Here is an 11,938-nt window from a genome sequence, read left to right on the forward strand (position 1 = left end):
ATACTAATTTCTGAATGCTTATGTTTTAGCCACAATTATTCCTCTTCACCGAGATCCTCGCCTGCATACCTTTATTGATTTTCTTTCATCTCGGGATTTGTCTACTGGAACAGAAAGTATCATCAAATATAAGAAGACGAGATGGCCAGATTTTCAGATCCTTTTTGAAAAGGATTCTCACTACCAAAACAAAGTAAGTTTAGAGAGAGTATATCTTTGGAAGTGATTGTTAGGAAGCTGAGCCCCACTGAATGTATTACATGAAATTGATTTACTGAAAAATGAAGAGCACCCTAATTCATGGCAGGTGGAGAATCTACCCTAATTCATGGCAGGTGGAGAATCTACCCTAATTCATGGCAGGTGGAGAATCTACCCTAATTCATGGCAGGTGGAGAATCTACCCTAATTCATGGCAGGTGGAGAATCTACCCTAATTCATGGCAGGTGGAGAATCTACCCTAATTCATGGCAGGTGGAGAATCTACCCTAATTCATGGCAGGTGGAGAATCTACCCTAATTCATGGCAGGTGGAGAATCTACCCTAATTCATGTAATTCATGGCAAGTGGAGAACCATTCCAGTTTCTCTCTCCACTTGTCTTCCCCCATAGTGCCTCAAATCATAGCTTTTTTTTTCCAATTTCCACTGTGAAAATGAGCTTTCTCCTTTATGACTTTGTTACTATCATAGGCTTGCCGTGTGTTGACTGCCATTCCCCAGCCCTTCCATTACCATCTAACTACATTTTTGTCCAAATCCAGAATAGAATATAATTGTCTCAGCTTGGCTCTGTATTCTCCCCTATCCAAATTAGCTGTGTCTTGGGAATTGGATGAGGTAATAAATATCTAGGCCTTCTCTGGGCTCTGTATAGAGCAAATCCTTCAAAAATGGGGTGACAAGCAGTGAACAGAATTGATCTCTACAGTACATACTTCAAAATAGCATCTTAATTACAAAGTGAAATAACCAAATAAGCCTTTGCATAAATGTCATTTTAGCTATCTAAATTTCTTAGTCTTGTTTCCAACATATTTTGATACTTAATAGCAGTTCTAAACAAAATGAACTGCACAAAGACTGTTTAACAGAAACTTAGTTTATTAAACCATAAATTTTCAATCCCATAATAAAAATTCTGAGTAATTTTTTAACATTTTTGTTTACAGATTGTGAGTCTGCTGACCATTATTGGTAAATCAATGGCCCTAGTTAATGATTACAGCTGCATGTTTCTAAAGTATTGTACCATGGTAGAAAAAGCCAAAGTCATGAGTATAAAAATGCCATCAATGGAAAACTTAACTTCATCAGAGTTTAAAACTATACTACATAAATTCAGAAACTACCTAAGACAGATTGTAACTATGACTATTGAGATGCGTATTGGTATTTTTAGTGTTAAAAGTTTGAATTATCAATTGGAATGCTTACCATATGTTGATAACGTCATAAAAATGAGCCACAACATGTTAAGATCTGCAATTGAGGAAAAAAATGCTTATCTATTGAAAGTAAGTCTTTAAAATTTTCCTTTTTCATAAAAGTATTTCAGATCAGATTATAACTAAGTTATACACTCAAATACACGTGCTATTATCCTCAGAAAATTCCAAAGTAATGTTACTATATTTGCTTTTGTTTTCCATCTTATATTTGTGTGTATGTGTATATGTGAGTGTGAGTGTGGGAGCGTGTGCTATGGTGACAGAGGACAACCTTGGGCATGGGTTTGCCTTTCACCTTTTTTGAAATAGGGTCTCTTGCTCGCCACTGTGTAAGCCAGGCTAGTTGGCCTGTGAACTTCTAGGAATTCTTTTTTCTCTGTATCCCATCTTGCCACAGGAGTACTGAGATTACAGACATGCATGCTGTTGTGTCTGGCCTTATGTGGGTTTGGGGAAATCCAAATTCAGGCCCTCACACTTGGATGGCAAATGCGTTACCCCACTGAGCCTTCTCCCCAGTGGTTCATGGTTTTGATTAAATCTCCTTTCCTCAACACTTTCTACAATCACATCTAAAACTGTGATCCCATACCACATTCCATCTCTGTTTGGTCTAACGTGATGTTATTTTATACACTTGTGTGTTCACCATGCCCTCCACTAGAACATAAGCTCCACCATGGTATGGAGAATCTGAGGTAAGTCTTTGAATACTAATGCGTATCAGAGTTTCACTGTGTCCTAGGGCTGTCTTTGGGGACAGATCTTTTAGGAGGGCAACTCTCTAAGACTGCAGTCATTTGGAGTTTCTGTAGGGAACTGAGAAGGTAAGAACATCTGAAAACAGACTTAAGTTTCTAGGATGAATATGTTGCCTAGTGTACTAACCATTGTCTATACCCACACTGAATTGCACCCCAGACCTGCTAACCATTGTCTATACCCACACCGAGTTGTGCACCAGACCTGCTAACCATTGTCTATACCCACACCGAGTTGTACCCCAGACCTGCTAAAGGATATGAATTTATGATAGTAGCTGTCATTTATCATTTTCTTCAGCCAGACCACAGATACTTTTCAAATGTAACGTTGTTATGCTAGCCATCAATTGGGACTCAGAACATAACGGTGAGAAGAGAGCTTCATTCTTCATATACAGAGTCCAATGTAGCATAAGATACTAGTAGAAGTATCTAACAAACCCTGGGTGAACCATGGACAACTTTCTAGGAGAAAATATTAGCTACTAGAAAGGGAGCCCCAGTCCTGTGGAAGCACTGGGTTGAAAGGACAGTGGTAGGGGAACATTAACTTGATTCAGTTGCATATAACAGAAAACGAAATGAAAACTGTGGCCGACACAAGTTAGGAACTAATCTCTCTGTCTGGTGAAAGCAATGCACAGAGAGACACCCCAGGTCTGCTGGGTCTCCATGGAGCCATTGGGAATTCTGGCTGCTTTGGGCTGACTATGCCTTCCCTTGAGCATGACAGTCAGTGCACATATCCAAAATGGTTGCCACCTGTCTGATATCACATTCTCATTCTAGTCAACAGGGCAGAAGAAAGCAGGAAAAAGGATGATTTCCAAGTTCTACTTTTAAAGCTATTTCCCAGAAGCCATCCATATTGCTTATAATTACCAAAACTGAGTTATGTGACCTCACCTCCTGAAAGAAAATGGGTTTCCTCTGTAAACCAAAAGACACGTGGTCTTTTCACTAGGCTTTGTGCCTAGTGGACCTCAACCAAACTCAGGATTTTTTTTTTTTTAATCATTATTTTTTTATTTTTTTTTCATACAGAAGAATTGGGATTTTTTTTACTTCAGTATTAAAGGAGGTACGATTGGAGCAGGTACTAAGTAGATACTTCCACATCAGGCAATGGGAGCTCGCAAATGAAACTCATGTTTGAATTTCATTTTTTAGAGTCTGCAACAGATCACCGATTTTTTTTACTTCAGTATTAAAGGAGGTATGATTGGAGCAGGTACTAAGTAGATACTTCCACATCAGGCAATGGGAGCTCACAAATGAAACTCATGTTTGAATTTCATTTTTTAGAGTCTGCAACAGATCACCCTGGTCTGGTTGGTTTTTGTTTGCTTGGCTTTGCTTCTTAAACCTTTTTCTTAAACTTTTTTTAAAATTTAGTCCTTTTTTTTTTTTTTTTTTTTTTTTTTTTTTGCCAGAGTACTGAGCTAGCCAGCTAGGGAAATTACAACAGGGTAAGGTGAAAAGAGATTTCTAAAAATACTTTTTTTGGTCTTTTTCAGGCAGGGTCCCCCTGTAGCCCCAGCTGCCCTTGAACTTGCTTGGTATACTAGGCAGGCCTTGAACTCACAAAGATCCACCTGTGCTGGGATCAAAGGTGTGAACCACCACACCTGGCAGGAAAAAAAAATACTACTTTTATCACTAATACAATGATTCTGAAATATATGATTAATATTTGCTTGAAATTAGCCTTCTCAAACGCAAAGCTCAACATTAGAGAGACTGAACCCATCTAACGCCAGTTGCCCTGAAAAACTATGCAATACCTTGGCTACAAGTGAGCCCCTGTCACCGTACCACAGCAGAGTGGTATGTGTGCTCTTCACATACAAGTTGACCTTTGCCAGGCGCACCTAGGCCTCCATTCTTAAAAGACCACTGGCTGGCGGACAGCTCTTATTTCTTCGTCCCCATTCTCCTCTCAGCATGATTGTGACAATGTGAGTTTCATCTTAGTAATTAAGTGGGGGGAGTGCATGCTGAGGACTGCAGGGGGCGGGGAGGGGGTCACTGAACACAACTTGAGCCTCTGAAGACTTCATAGAGCAGAGCGGCCATACCCACCCTGGACTGCCAACTTCTAATTCTAAATTAAAGAGAAGTAAATTTGGAGTGGGGTGGAAAGAAAAACAGTTTAAAAAGAGAAATAAACATCTGTCACAGTTTTCATTTTTCTTTGCTCCATAGCTTAACCTAATCCTAAATAAGATACACAGCACCAGAAAATTCCTTTTGCGGAGTCCAAATGGGGAATCCCTTGGAAGTCTATTAGCGCTCCCTGTGAGGAGGCTCAGCTCTGGTCATCTGCCCAGCTCACTGTATTAATTCAGACATCACCAGTCAAGGAAGACCTTTCCTGCCTCTTCCCGCCTCTGGTTTCTACTGCAGCTCTGGAGGGGTCAGGAAAACAACTGCCGGGTACAGAAAGGACCTCAGCTGATCACATGCCCTCCCTACTGCAGACTCTCATTTTAAACACAGCTTAGAGTGCTGACCATTACGTGGGTCTGGATTTTTTCAGTTATAATACTTTAAAAGTGACCAGAAAATTCTCAAGTGTTAGTGTGAACCTCACCCAAAGGTAGTTCTTCATTTAAATTGTGTGTGAGTTGGGGCTGGAGAGATGGTTCAGTGGTTAAGAGCACTGGCTGTTTTTGCAGAGGACCTGGGTTTGATTCCCAGCACCACATGGTGGCTAAAACCAGTCTATAACTCCAGTTCCAGGGCAATCTGATGCCCTCTTCTGACGTCATAGGCATTGCATAACACGGGTACACTTACATGCATCCAGGCAATACACTCATACACACAAAATAAAAATAATAAATAAATTGGGAATGTGGGAGAAAAAGTAAAAAGTTAGGATAATTTTTAACTTTCAAATTGGTAGTTTTGGTGCCTTTTCTTGGCTGTGCCCCATTGCTTTGCTTAGCCAATCAATGTTATCGTCCCTTTTTACGGTTTTCATCTGGAGAGTTCTGTTTTACTTTGTAATTTCCTTAAGGGTAACATTCCTTCTGATTCTCATGAGGCGTTTCTCTGCTAGGAAATAAAAACCAAAATATTTTTCTTTCTGAGATGGCTCCATGGCATTGCCTCTTGCCAGTAAAATGAGACCTTAAAATGGCATCATTTCCAAAGTCTCCCCTCTTCTAAAAGTGAGATTCAAGCTTATAGCTCCCTCTCCCTCCCAACTGTTAGTCTTCCCTGAGACAGCTTGGTGCTTTAGTTGTATATCATTACTAAATAGAAGTTATGTGTTTTCTATTTTAAGAAAAATGCTATGCAACACTTGTATTGCATACTCTTAGGGTATCTGTTTCTATCTGCTAGATTTAATTACATGAGAATGAAAATGTTTACCAGCATTGATTATGGGACTCCCTATAGCTCAAACCTCCAATTCAGCTGTGATTGAGAAACAAATGCTACATTTAATGTTTTTCCATAAGCAAGCATAGTGCTAAACAAAATATATTAAATATTTTTCTTTGTTGAATAATGGGCTGTACAGGATTGTGGCCCTGGAAGTAAGAGAAGCAGATGGAAACATGAATTTTTGTATTAAAGCAGTTTTTAGCCTGCAAGTAGAAGGACGGGAACAGAGCCAGATCGTGTCTATGAGCTGAACCAGTAGGGAGAAAAAAGCCTGAGAAGTCTGGATAGGGAAAGTTATGTTCCAACTACCTGATTTTGAAGGTCTCAGTGATTATACAAAACATTCAGTATCTGTGTTCTTTCCCATAGCGCTCGAACTGTGCCGTCCTCATTCATAGCTCTTCCTCTGCTTAATCTTCTCTGCTGTTTAAGACCGCTATCGTTTTTTCCATTATATTTTACAACTCCAATATTTGTTTTGATTTTCTTTGTCTCCTAAATTTCTTATTCTGGCTACCTTTTGTTTTGACGTTTTATCAAATTTTTCTTTTTTAAAGTTTATTGACCTTTCTTAAAACACTTTGGATTTGTTAGGCAGTTTACATGTCTCTATTTCCTTAGAATTGATTAAATGCATGTTATTTTGTCCTATTGGTGATGTCAGGGTTCCCTGGTTGTTCCTAATCCTTGTGGCCATGCACTGGTATCTGCATACTTGAGAACACCAACTTTCCAGACTGACTCTTCTGAGAAAGTTCAGCTGTCCATCAGTTTGGGGTATGCTGTCTGGCATGTCCCATGGGCCAAAGTACTGCTAAAGTACTTGGGCTGGCTTGCCTGGTACCTGTGTCAGCAAGTGGGCATGCCTAGAGCCTGGACTCATTTAAGTGAATCTTACTGACTGGGTCTCCTGAAATAGGTCTGAAGTCTGGGACCACCTTGACACTGAGGCAGACACAGGGTTATTGGCAGAACTAGCCTGATGCTAAGAGTTTTCTGTGGTGGTACAGTCAAGATCAAGTCTGTTCTGTGGACCTGAGACATGGTACCATGGGGTCTGGACAGGCACAGAGATGAAGCTAAAGGCTGAGTTCATGAGTACCAGCTTTATTCTGGGCTGAGTTCTGTTTGGTGTGCGGGTTCTGCTATGATGGTGTCTCCTCCCTAGTAGATGGTGGATCTTTCCAGCTGTGGTGTAGTGTGAAAAAGTCCTTCCTCTTCCTTCTTATAACGTATTACACCTGTATTATGATCTCTTATCTGGTGCCTTAGCAATGGGAAAGTGTTTTCACAGGCAGGTAGTTGTTCAAACTCATCTTCAAGGGTTTGGTCACTAAAGAATCCTCTTCTCTTTACTCCTATTATTGTCCACAGTGCTCCTATAACATCCCTGGTACAAAGTGGCACTGCGAGTCACATTTCTGTAGTGAAAGGAACCATGTTTGCTGCTGTTTCGGGTATTTGTCTCTGAGATGTTTCTCCCCCAGGAGCTTGTTTGGAAAGTTCTGTTTACTTACCCTCTTTCTAAGCGTTGCACATCCTCAGGTGTCTTCCTTCATGGTGAAAGTCTCCTGCCCTCATTTGATGAATTTTCATCATAAGTGAATTTTATCAGATGCTTTTTATTAACTACACCTATTGAGATAATTTTGCAATTTTTCGTTTTCTTAATGTATGGAATTATTAGCTTCCCAAAGTAAATTTCACATCCAACTTGATAGATTTAGCCCACTAGCATATGTGTAGTAAGTGGTTTTTACATTCATACTTATAAGTGAAGTTGGTCTATATTTTTTTCTTACAACTTCACTCTTTAGTTTTTTATTTCAGTATGTATTCATTTCATAAAATATATGTGGGTATACATCAGCTTTTTCTACTCTTGATTTACACAAAATTGGGATTACCTACTTTCTGTATCTACATTTTAAAATTATTTGTGGCATTTAATTAAGATATACCTTTTAAAGACAAAGCTCGTTTTGCTCAGTCTGCTGCCCTGACCAAGCTCAATGCATTTTCCAAATATGCCAGACATTATTATAAATGCATTAGCAAATTATCTTGTTTGAACCTCAGAACTGCAGATGAGGACACCAAGCTTCTGAAAGCTCTTTGCTTAGATTCACACAGAAAATACTCTGGCTGAGAATCAAATATGTCTTTCTGATTCTGATTTTAAGTCTTATTCATATAATTCTGTGGAGAGACAGATACACATAATAGTAAAAATTTTGGTGGATGATAACAGTGGTTATCTCTGGGTAAAAAGATACGGGTGACTTTCTACTTTATAAACTTTTTGTATTGCAATTTTTATAATCAAATAAAGTGTTTGAAAAATTAAAAATCTATAGAAGGAATTAAGTCTATAAAGATTGAAAATTGAACTAACTTTGATTCCTTAATTATGTGAATAAGTGAGTATGAGTCCAGAAAAATATGGAAAAAACATGTAATTTGGTTACAGAAATGACGTTACTTTAAAATTTTTATGGAAGTTGTACAAAAAAATATGTTATATGGAGATTTTAAAAAGGTGAAATTATTAACATAAAACTGATAATACAGTAAGTTTTCACTATTTTAGAAGACTATTGTTTTAAGCTAGAATTCTCACTTTTGCAAATACAATTTCAAAAATTCCATAACTAGGCATAAAATGAATAGGATTTCAGATTAGGAGCTAAATCATTGTTCTGTAGCTTACCATATATCTGGTCTTAGACTAATTTGAAATTCACGTTGTCTTGTGTGCATACAAGATGAACAAGAGGTAATCTGCATCCTGTGTGGCTCAAATGAGGGCACGCAGTAGAGAACATGGAACAGAAATGCTCAACCCAGCCGTGATCGTGCACCCTCGTATTCCAGCCACACGCTCACTAGCCACATTATACGTAACTTCTTTGAAAAGTTACCCATAGAGTACTTTGGTATGTCTTAATAACATTTATTTAACATGTGAGATATATCCAGGTGCCTTCAGTTAACAGTTGAAGGATTCGATCATATTAATGTTCTAATTTTTAAATAATACTTAGAATTCTATCTAGTTTGTATCTTATTTTTTTCTGAAATTACATTTATGGAAGCAAGAATTCTAACTTAAAAATGGGAGCCTTCTAAAATCGTGAAAACTTACTGTATGATTATGGCTTTCCTGTCAATAATTTCAGATTGTGGAGGCCTCGCTGCAACAACTGGACTATGAGCCTGTGGAAATAGATGAATTTGTGAAACTCTTTGATTTTTTGCATGAAATTTCCTCAAAAATAGCTGAGTTAGAAAGAGAGTTTGCAACAGCTTCTCAGCTGTACTCTCTTGTAAGGCATTACCAGATTCCTGTTTCTGAAGAACAAGTTGCCATATACAAAATCATTTCAGTCAAGTTTGGTCATCTCAAAACAGCTATGAAGCTAATTGCCACAAATAAAGAAGCAACCATAACCAGGTTCAGGAACAGTTTGGAAGCAAGCATCATTGCTCTACGAGTGGATGTCAGTAATTTGAAAGATAAAGTAAGCGTTCTTGTTTCCTGCTAGTCTTTGAATCTTGGTCTCGTGTCATGTCATGCAGTTAGGTATTTGTGTTCTGTGGAGTCATGGCTAAATAATTCAATCCAATGTATTTTACCCTGGGATTCAAAAATTGAATCTTGATGATGTGTGATGATAGGACATAATATTACATATCTATTTTCAATAACTTCGTCCTGGAATTAGCATTTTCTTCATCTTTGAATGAACATAGGTAACAAAGAGTGTGGCAGGGTGCTTTAAGACCTGTCAGAAGGACCCCTTCTCTTAAAATATGGCCAAAAAAAAAACTTCTTCTAAAATCATTCTGTGCTTTTAGGTCAAAAGGTAAGAATAGTTCCAGTTTCACTCACCTTATTGTGTTAAAAATCAGATTATTTACTAAAGTAGTTGCCAGGAAAACACTTTTGCATTCTGAAGACTTTGGTCTCTTAAAATGTCTTCACTGTTGTTTTTAGATAAGAAGTCCTGATCTGTTAAGTTCTGGTACCCCCGTGCCAACAGCGATGGAAATGATCCAGTCTCTCTCAGAAGAATCTGTAAATTTGACTCACAAAATGAAAACATATTCAAGCTATCAGGAACAATATGATGACTCCCAATCTCATATATATTCTATTAATATGGAGGAAATTACTCAGATTGTGATCACAGAGATCTCTGACATTGAACGTGACTTAATGCTGAGGAAATTACTGTGGGAAGCACAAGATGAGTGGGGAACACTATTCTGGGGATGGAGGAATTGTTCTCTTCAAAGTATCGACACAGATTTAGTACAAAGAAATGTTTCCAAGTGGCTGCATATAATTCTTTTACTAGAAAAAGGTACAAGTGTGCTTCTTGGGTTTTTTGTTTTTTGTTTTCCTGTAAGGTAAAAGTGTGTTTCTTGAGTTTTCCTGCCTTCCTTGGCCAGTAAGATCATTGTCCTTGGCCTGACTTTTGTGCCTGTTCTCAGGGGGTGACCATTGTGTCTGCAGAGACAGATAAATGATTTTAGGTAGTTGTTTGCTGAAGAAAGAACCAAATTAAAGCCTTTCAAAAACAAAAACACCCAAGTAATAACAGTTTTGTATCCTTTAAAGTTGGTTCTATGAGCTGAACTCTAGATATATCAGAATCTGTTTTGATTCTCAGAGTTCTAACCAGAGATATTTTGATGATAAAAGCCTGCCTGCAGAATCTCTACCTAAATTCTATATGATGCTTAAAGTATCCTTTGAGCAGTGGGAAAGCACATAAAAGTACCTGTGAGAGTTCCCTATACTAGTCATCAGGTTTGAAGTGTTGCCTGTGCAGACACATTGCACCCATGGCAGCGTTCTCTTTCATTATGTCCTTTCCTGAAGGAAAACTGGGTTTAACCTGGCCTGCCTTTGCTTTTTGTTTCCTTTATTATTCAGTTATACCTGAAGCTAAAAGTCCATCAAAATCTTTATTTTGCTTTCTGTTAAATCATATAACCTAGGGATTAGCCCAGAGATAGTGTACTTTTCCTGACGAAGCCCTGTGTTCAATCCCCAGCACCACCCAAACAAATAAATGTATAATAAGCTATATAATAAATGTAACTTTCACAACAGGGATTTGTGACACATCCTTGTAATCCCAACACTCAGGAGGTAGAGGCAAGAGGTTCAAGGTCAGCCTGAATTACATGGTGAGACCCTGTCTCAAATCCTGCCTCTCCCCAACCCCTCCAAAAAAAACCAACAAGTACACATCTGTGTGTATGCATATGTGTGTATGTGTGTATCACAATGTTTAGAAAAAAGAAAAATATTCTCGCTGCTTTAAAATAACATTCGTGAGGGCTGGACGGATGGCTCAGTGGTTAAGATCACTGGCTGCTCCTGCAGAGGACCCAGGTTCAATTCCCAGTACCCACATGGTGGTTAACAACCATTGATAACTCTAATTTGAGGGAAATCCTACACCCACTTCTGACATTCTGGCATTGCATAACATGGGTGCATTTACACATATGCAGGCAATACACTCATACACATAAAAGTAATAACATTTGTGTACATTTTCTCAACATTTTTCATATGGTTTGGAGAACAATATGTTAAATAACAAGTAGACATTCTGTTTACCCATATTTTCCCAGATAAACTGTCACTGAATGCCAAAGATGAGGCTGGCACTACCCTGAGCTATTCTCTTGGCCTATTTAACCCTGTCTTGTAAGACATCACTGTTCAGTGTGCCTTTAAAGGAGAAAATCCATCTGTACAAAATGGATTTTCAAATGTAAGATAACAACATTAATTTTCCCGAGTCCCCAGTATTTCTTTTTTTTTCCTCTATTCTCTCCCCTTTTCTTAATAGAGCAAGAAAATTGTAAGAGGAAACTTCAATTGTATAAGATATTAAGTTTCTTCATTGGTCTGTCAATGGCAAAAGAAAGAGGTCTTAGTGTACTATGGCAGTGTTGTCATTTTTTGCATTTTGGTGTTGAAATACTTTTTATAAAATGATAGTGAAGGTGGATTTTTTCCCTCATTGTCTTCCTTACTTAGCAAAATGTAAAAGCTCAAAGCCTATGGCAGTCTTCTGAATGTGTATATGTGTGCCATCTATCTCTCTCCCTCTCTCTCTCTCTCTATATATATATATATATCTCTGTCATCTTACTCTGTAGCCCTGGTTGGCTTAGAACTCTCTATGTCCCAGGTTGGGCTCAAACTCACAACAATCCTCCGGCCTCAGCCTCATGAATGCTGGGATGCTTTCTTTTTAAAAGAGTATTTTTATTTTATGTGTGTGAGTGTTTTGCCTAAT

At 38.3% G+C, this 11,938-nt stretch overlaps 1 protein-coding gene across 1 annotated transcript in view; it reads left to right on the forward strand.

Moving 5' to 3' along the window:
- Positions 1-11,938, forward strand: part of Dnah14 (dynein axonemal heavy chain 14) — a 322,248-nt gene that overhangs the window by 60,944 nt on the left and 249,366 nt on the right. The window contains 3 exon segments of the mRNA XM_029559013.1: positions 1,174-1,518; positions 8,792-9,133; positions 9,610-9,979. Of these exon segments, the coding sequence (XP_029414873.1) occupies positions 1,174-1,518; positions 8,792-9,133; positions 9,610-9,979 (1,057 nt within the window).

Source organism: Nannospalax galili, unplaced genomic scaffold (assembly GCF_000622305.1).
Source record: "Nannospalax galili isolate Female #2095 unplaced genomic scaffold, S.galili_v1.0 scaffold368, whole genome shotgun sequence".
In the NCBI taxonomy this organism is placed as follows: Eukaryota; Metazoa; Chordata; class Mammalia; order Rodentia; family Spalacidae; genus Nannospalax; species Nannospalax galili.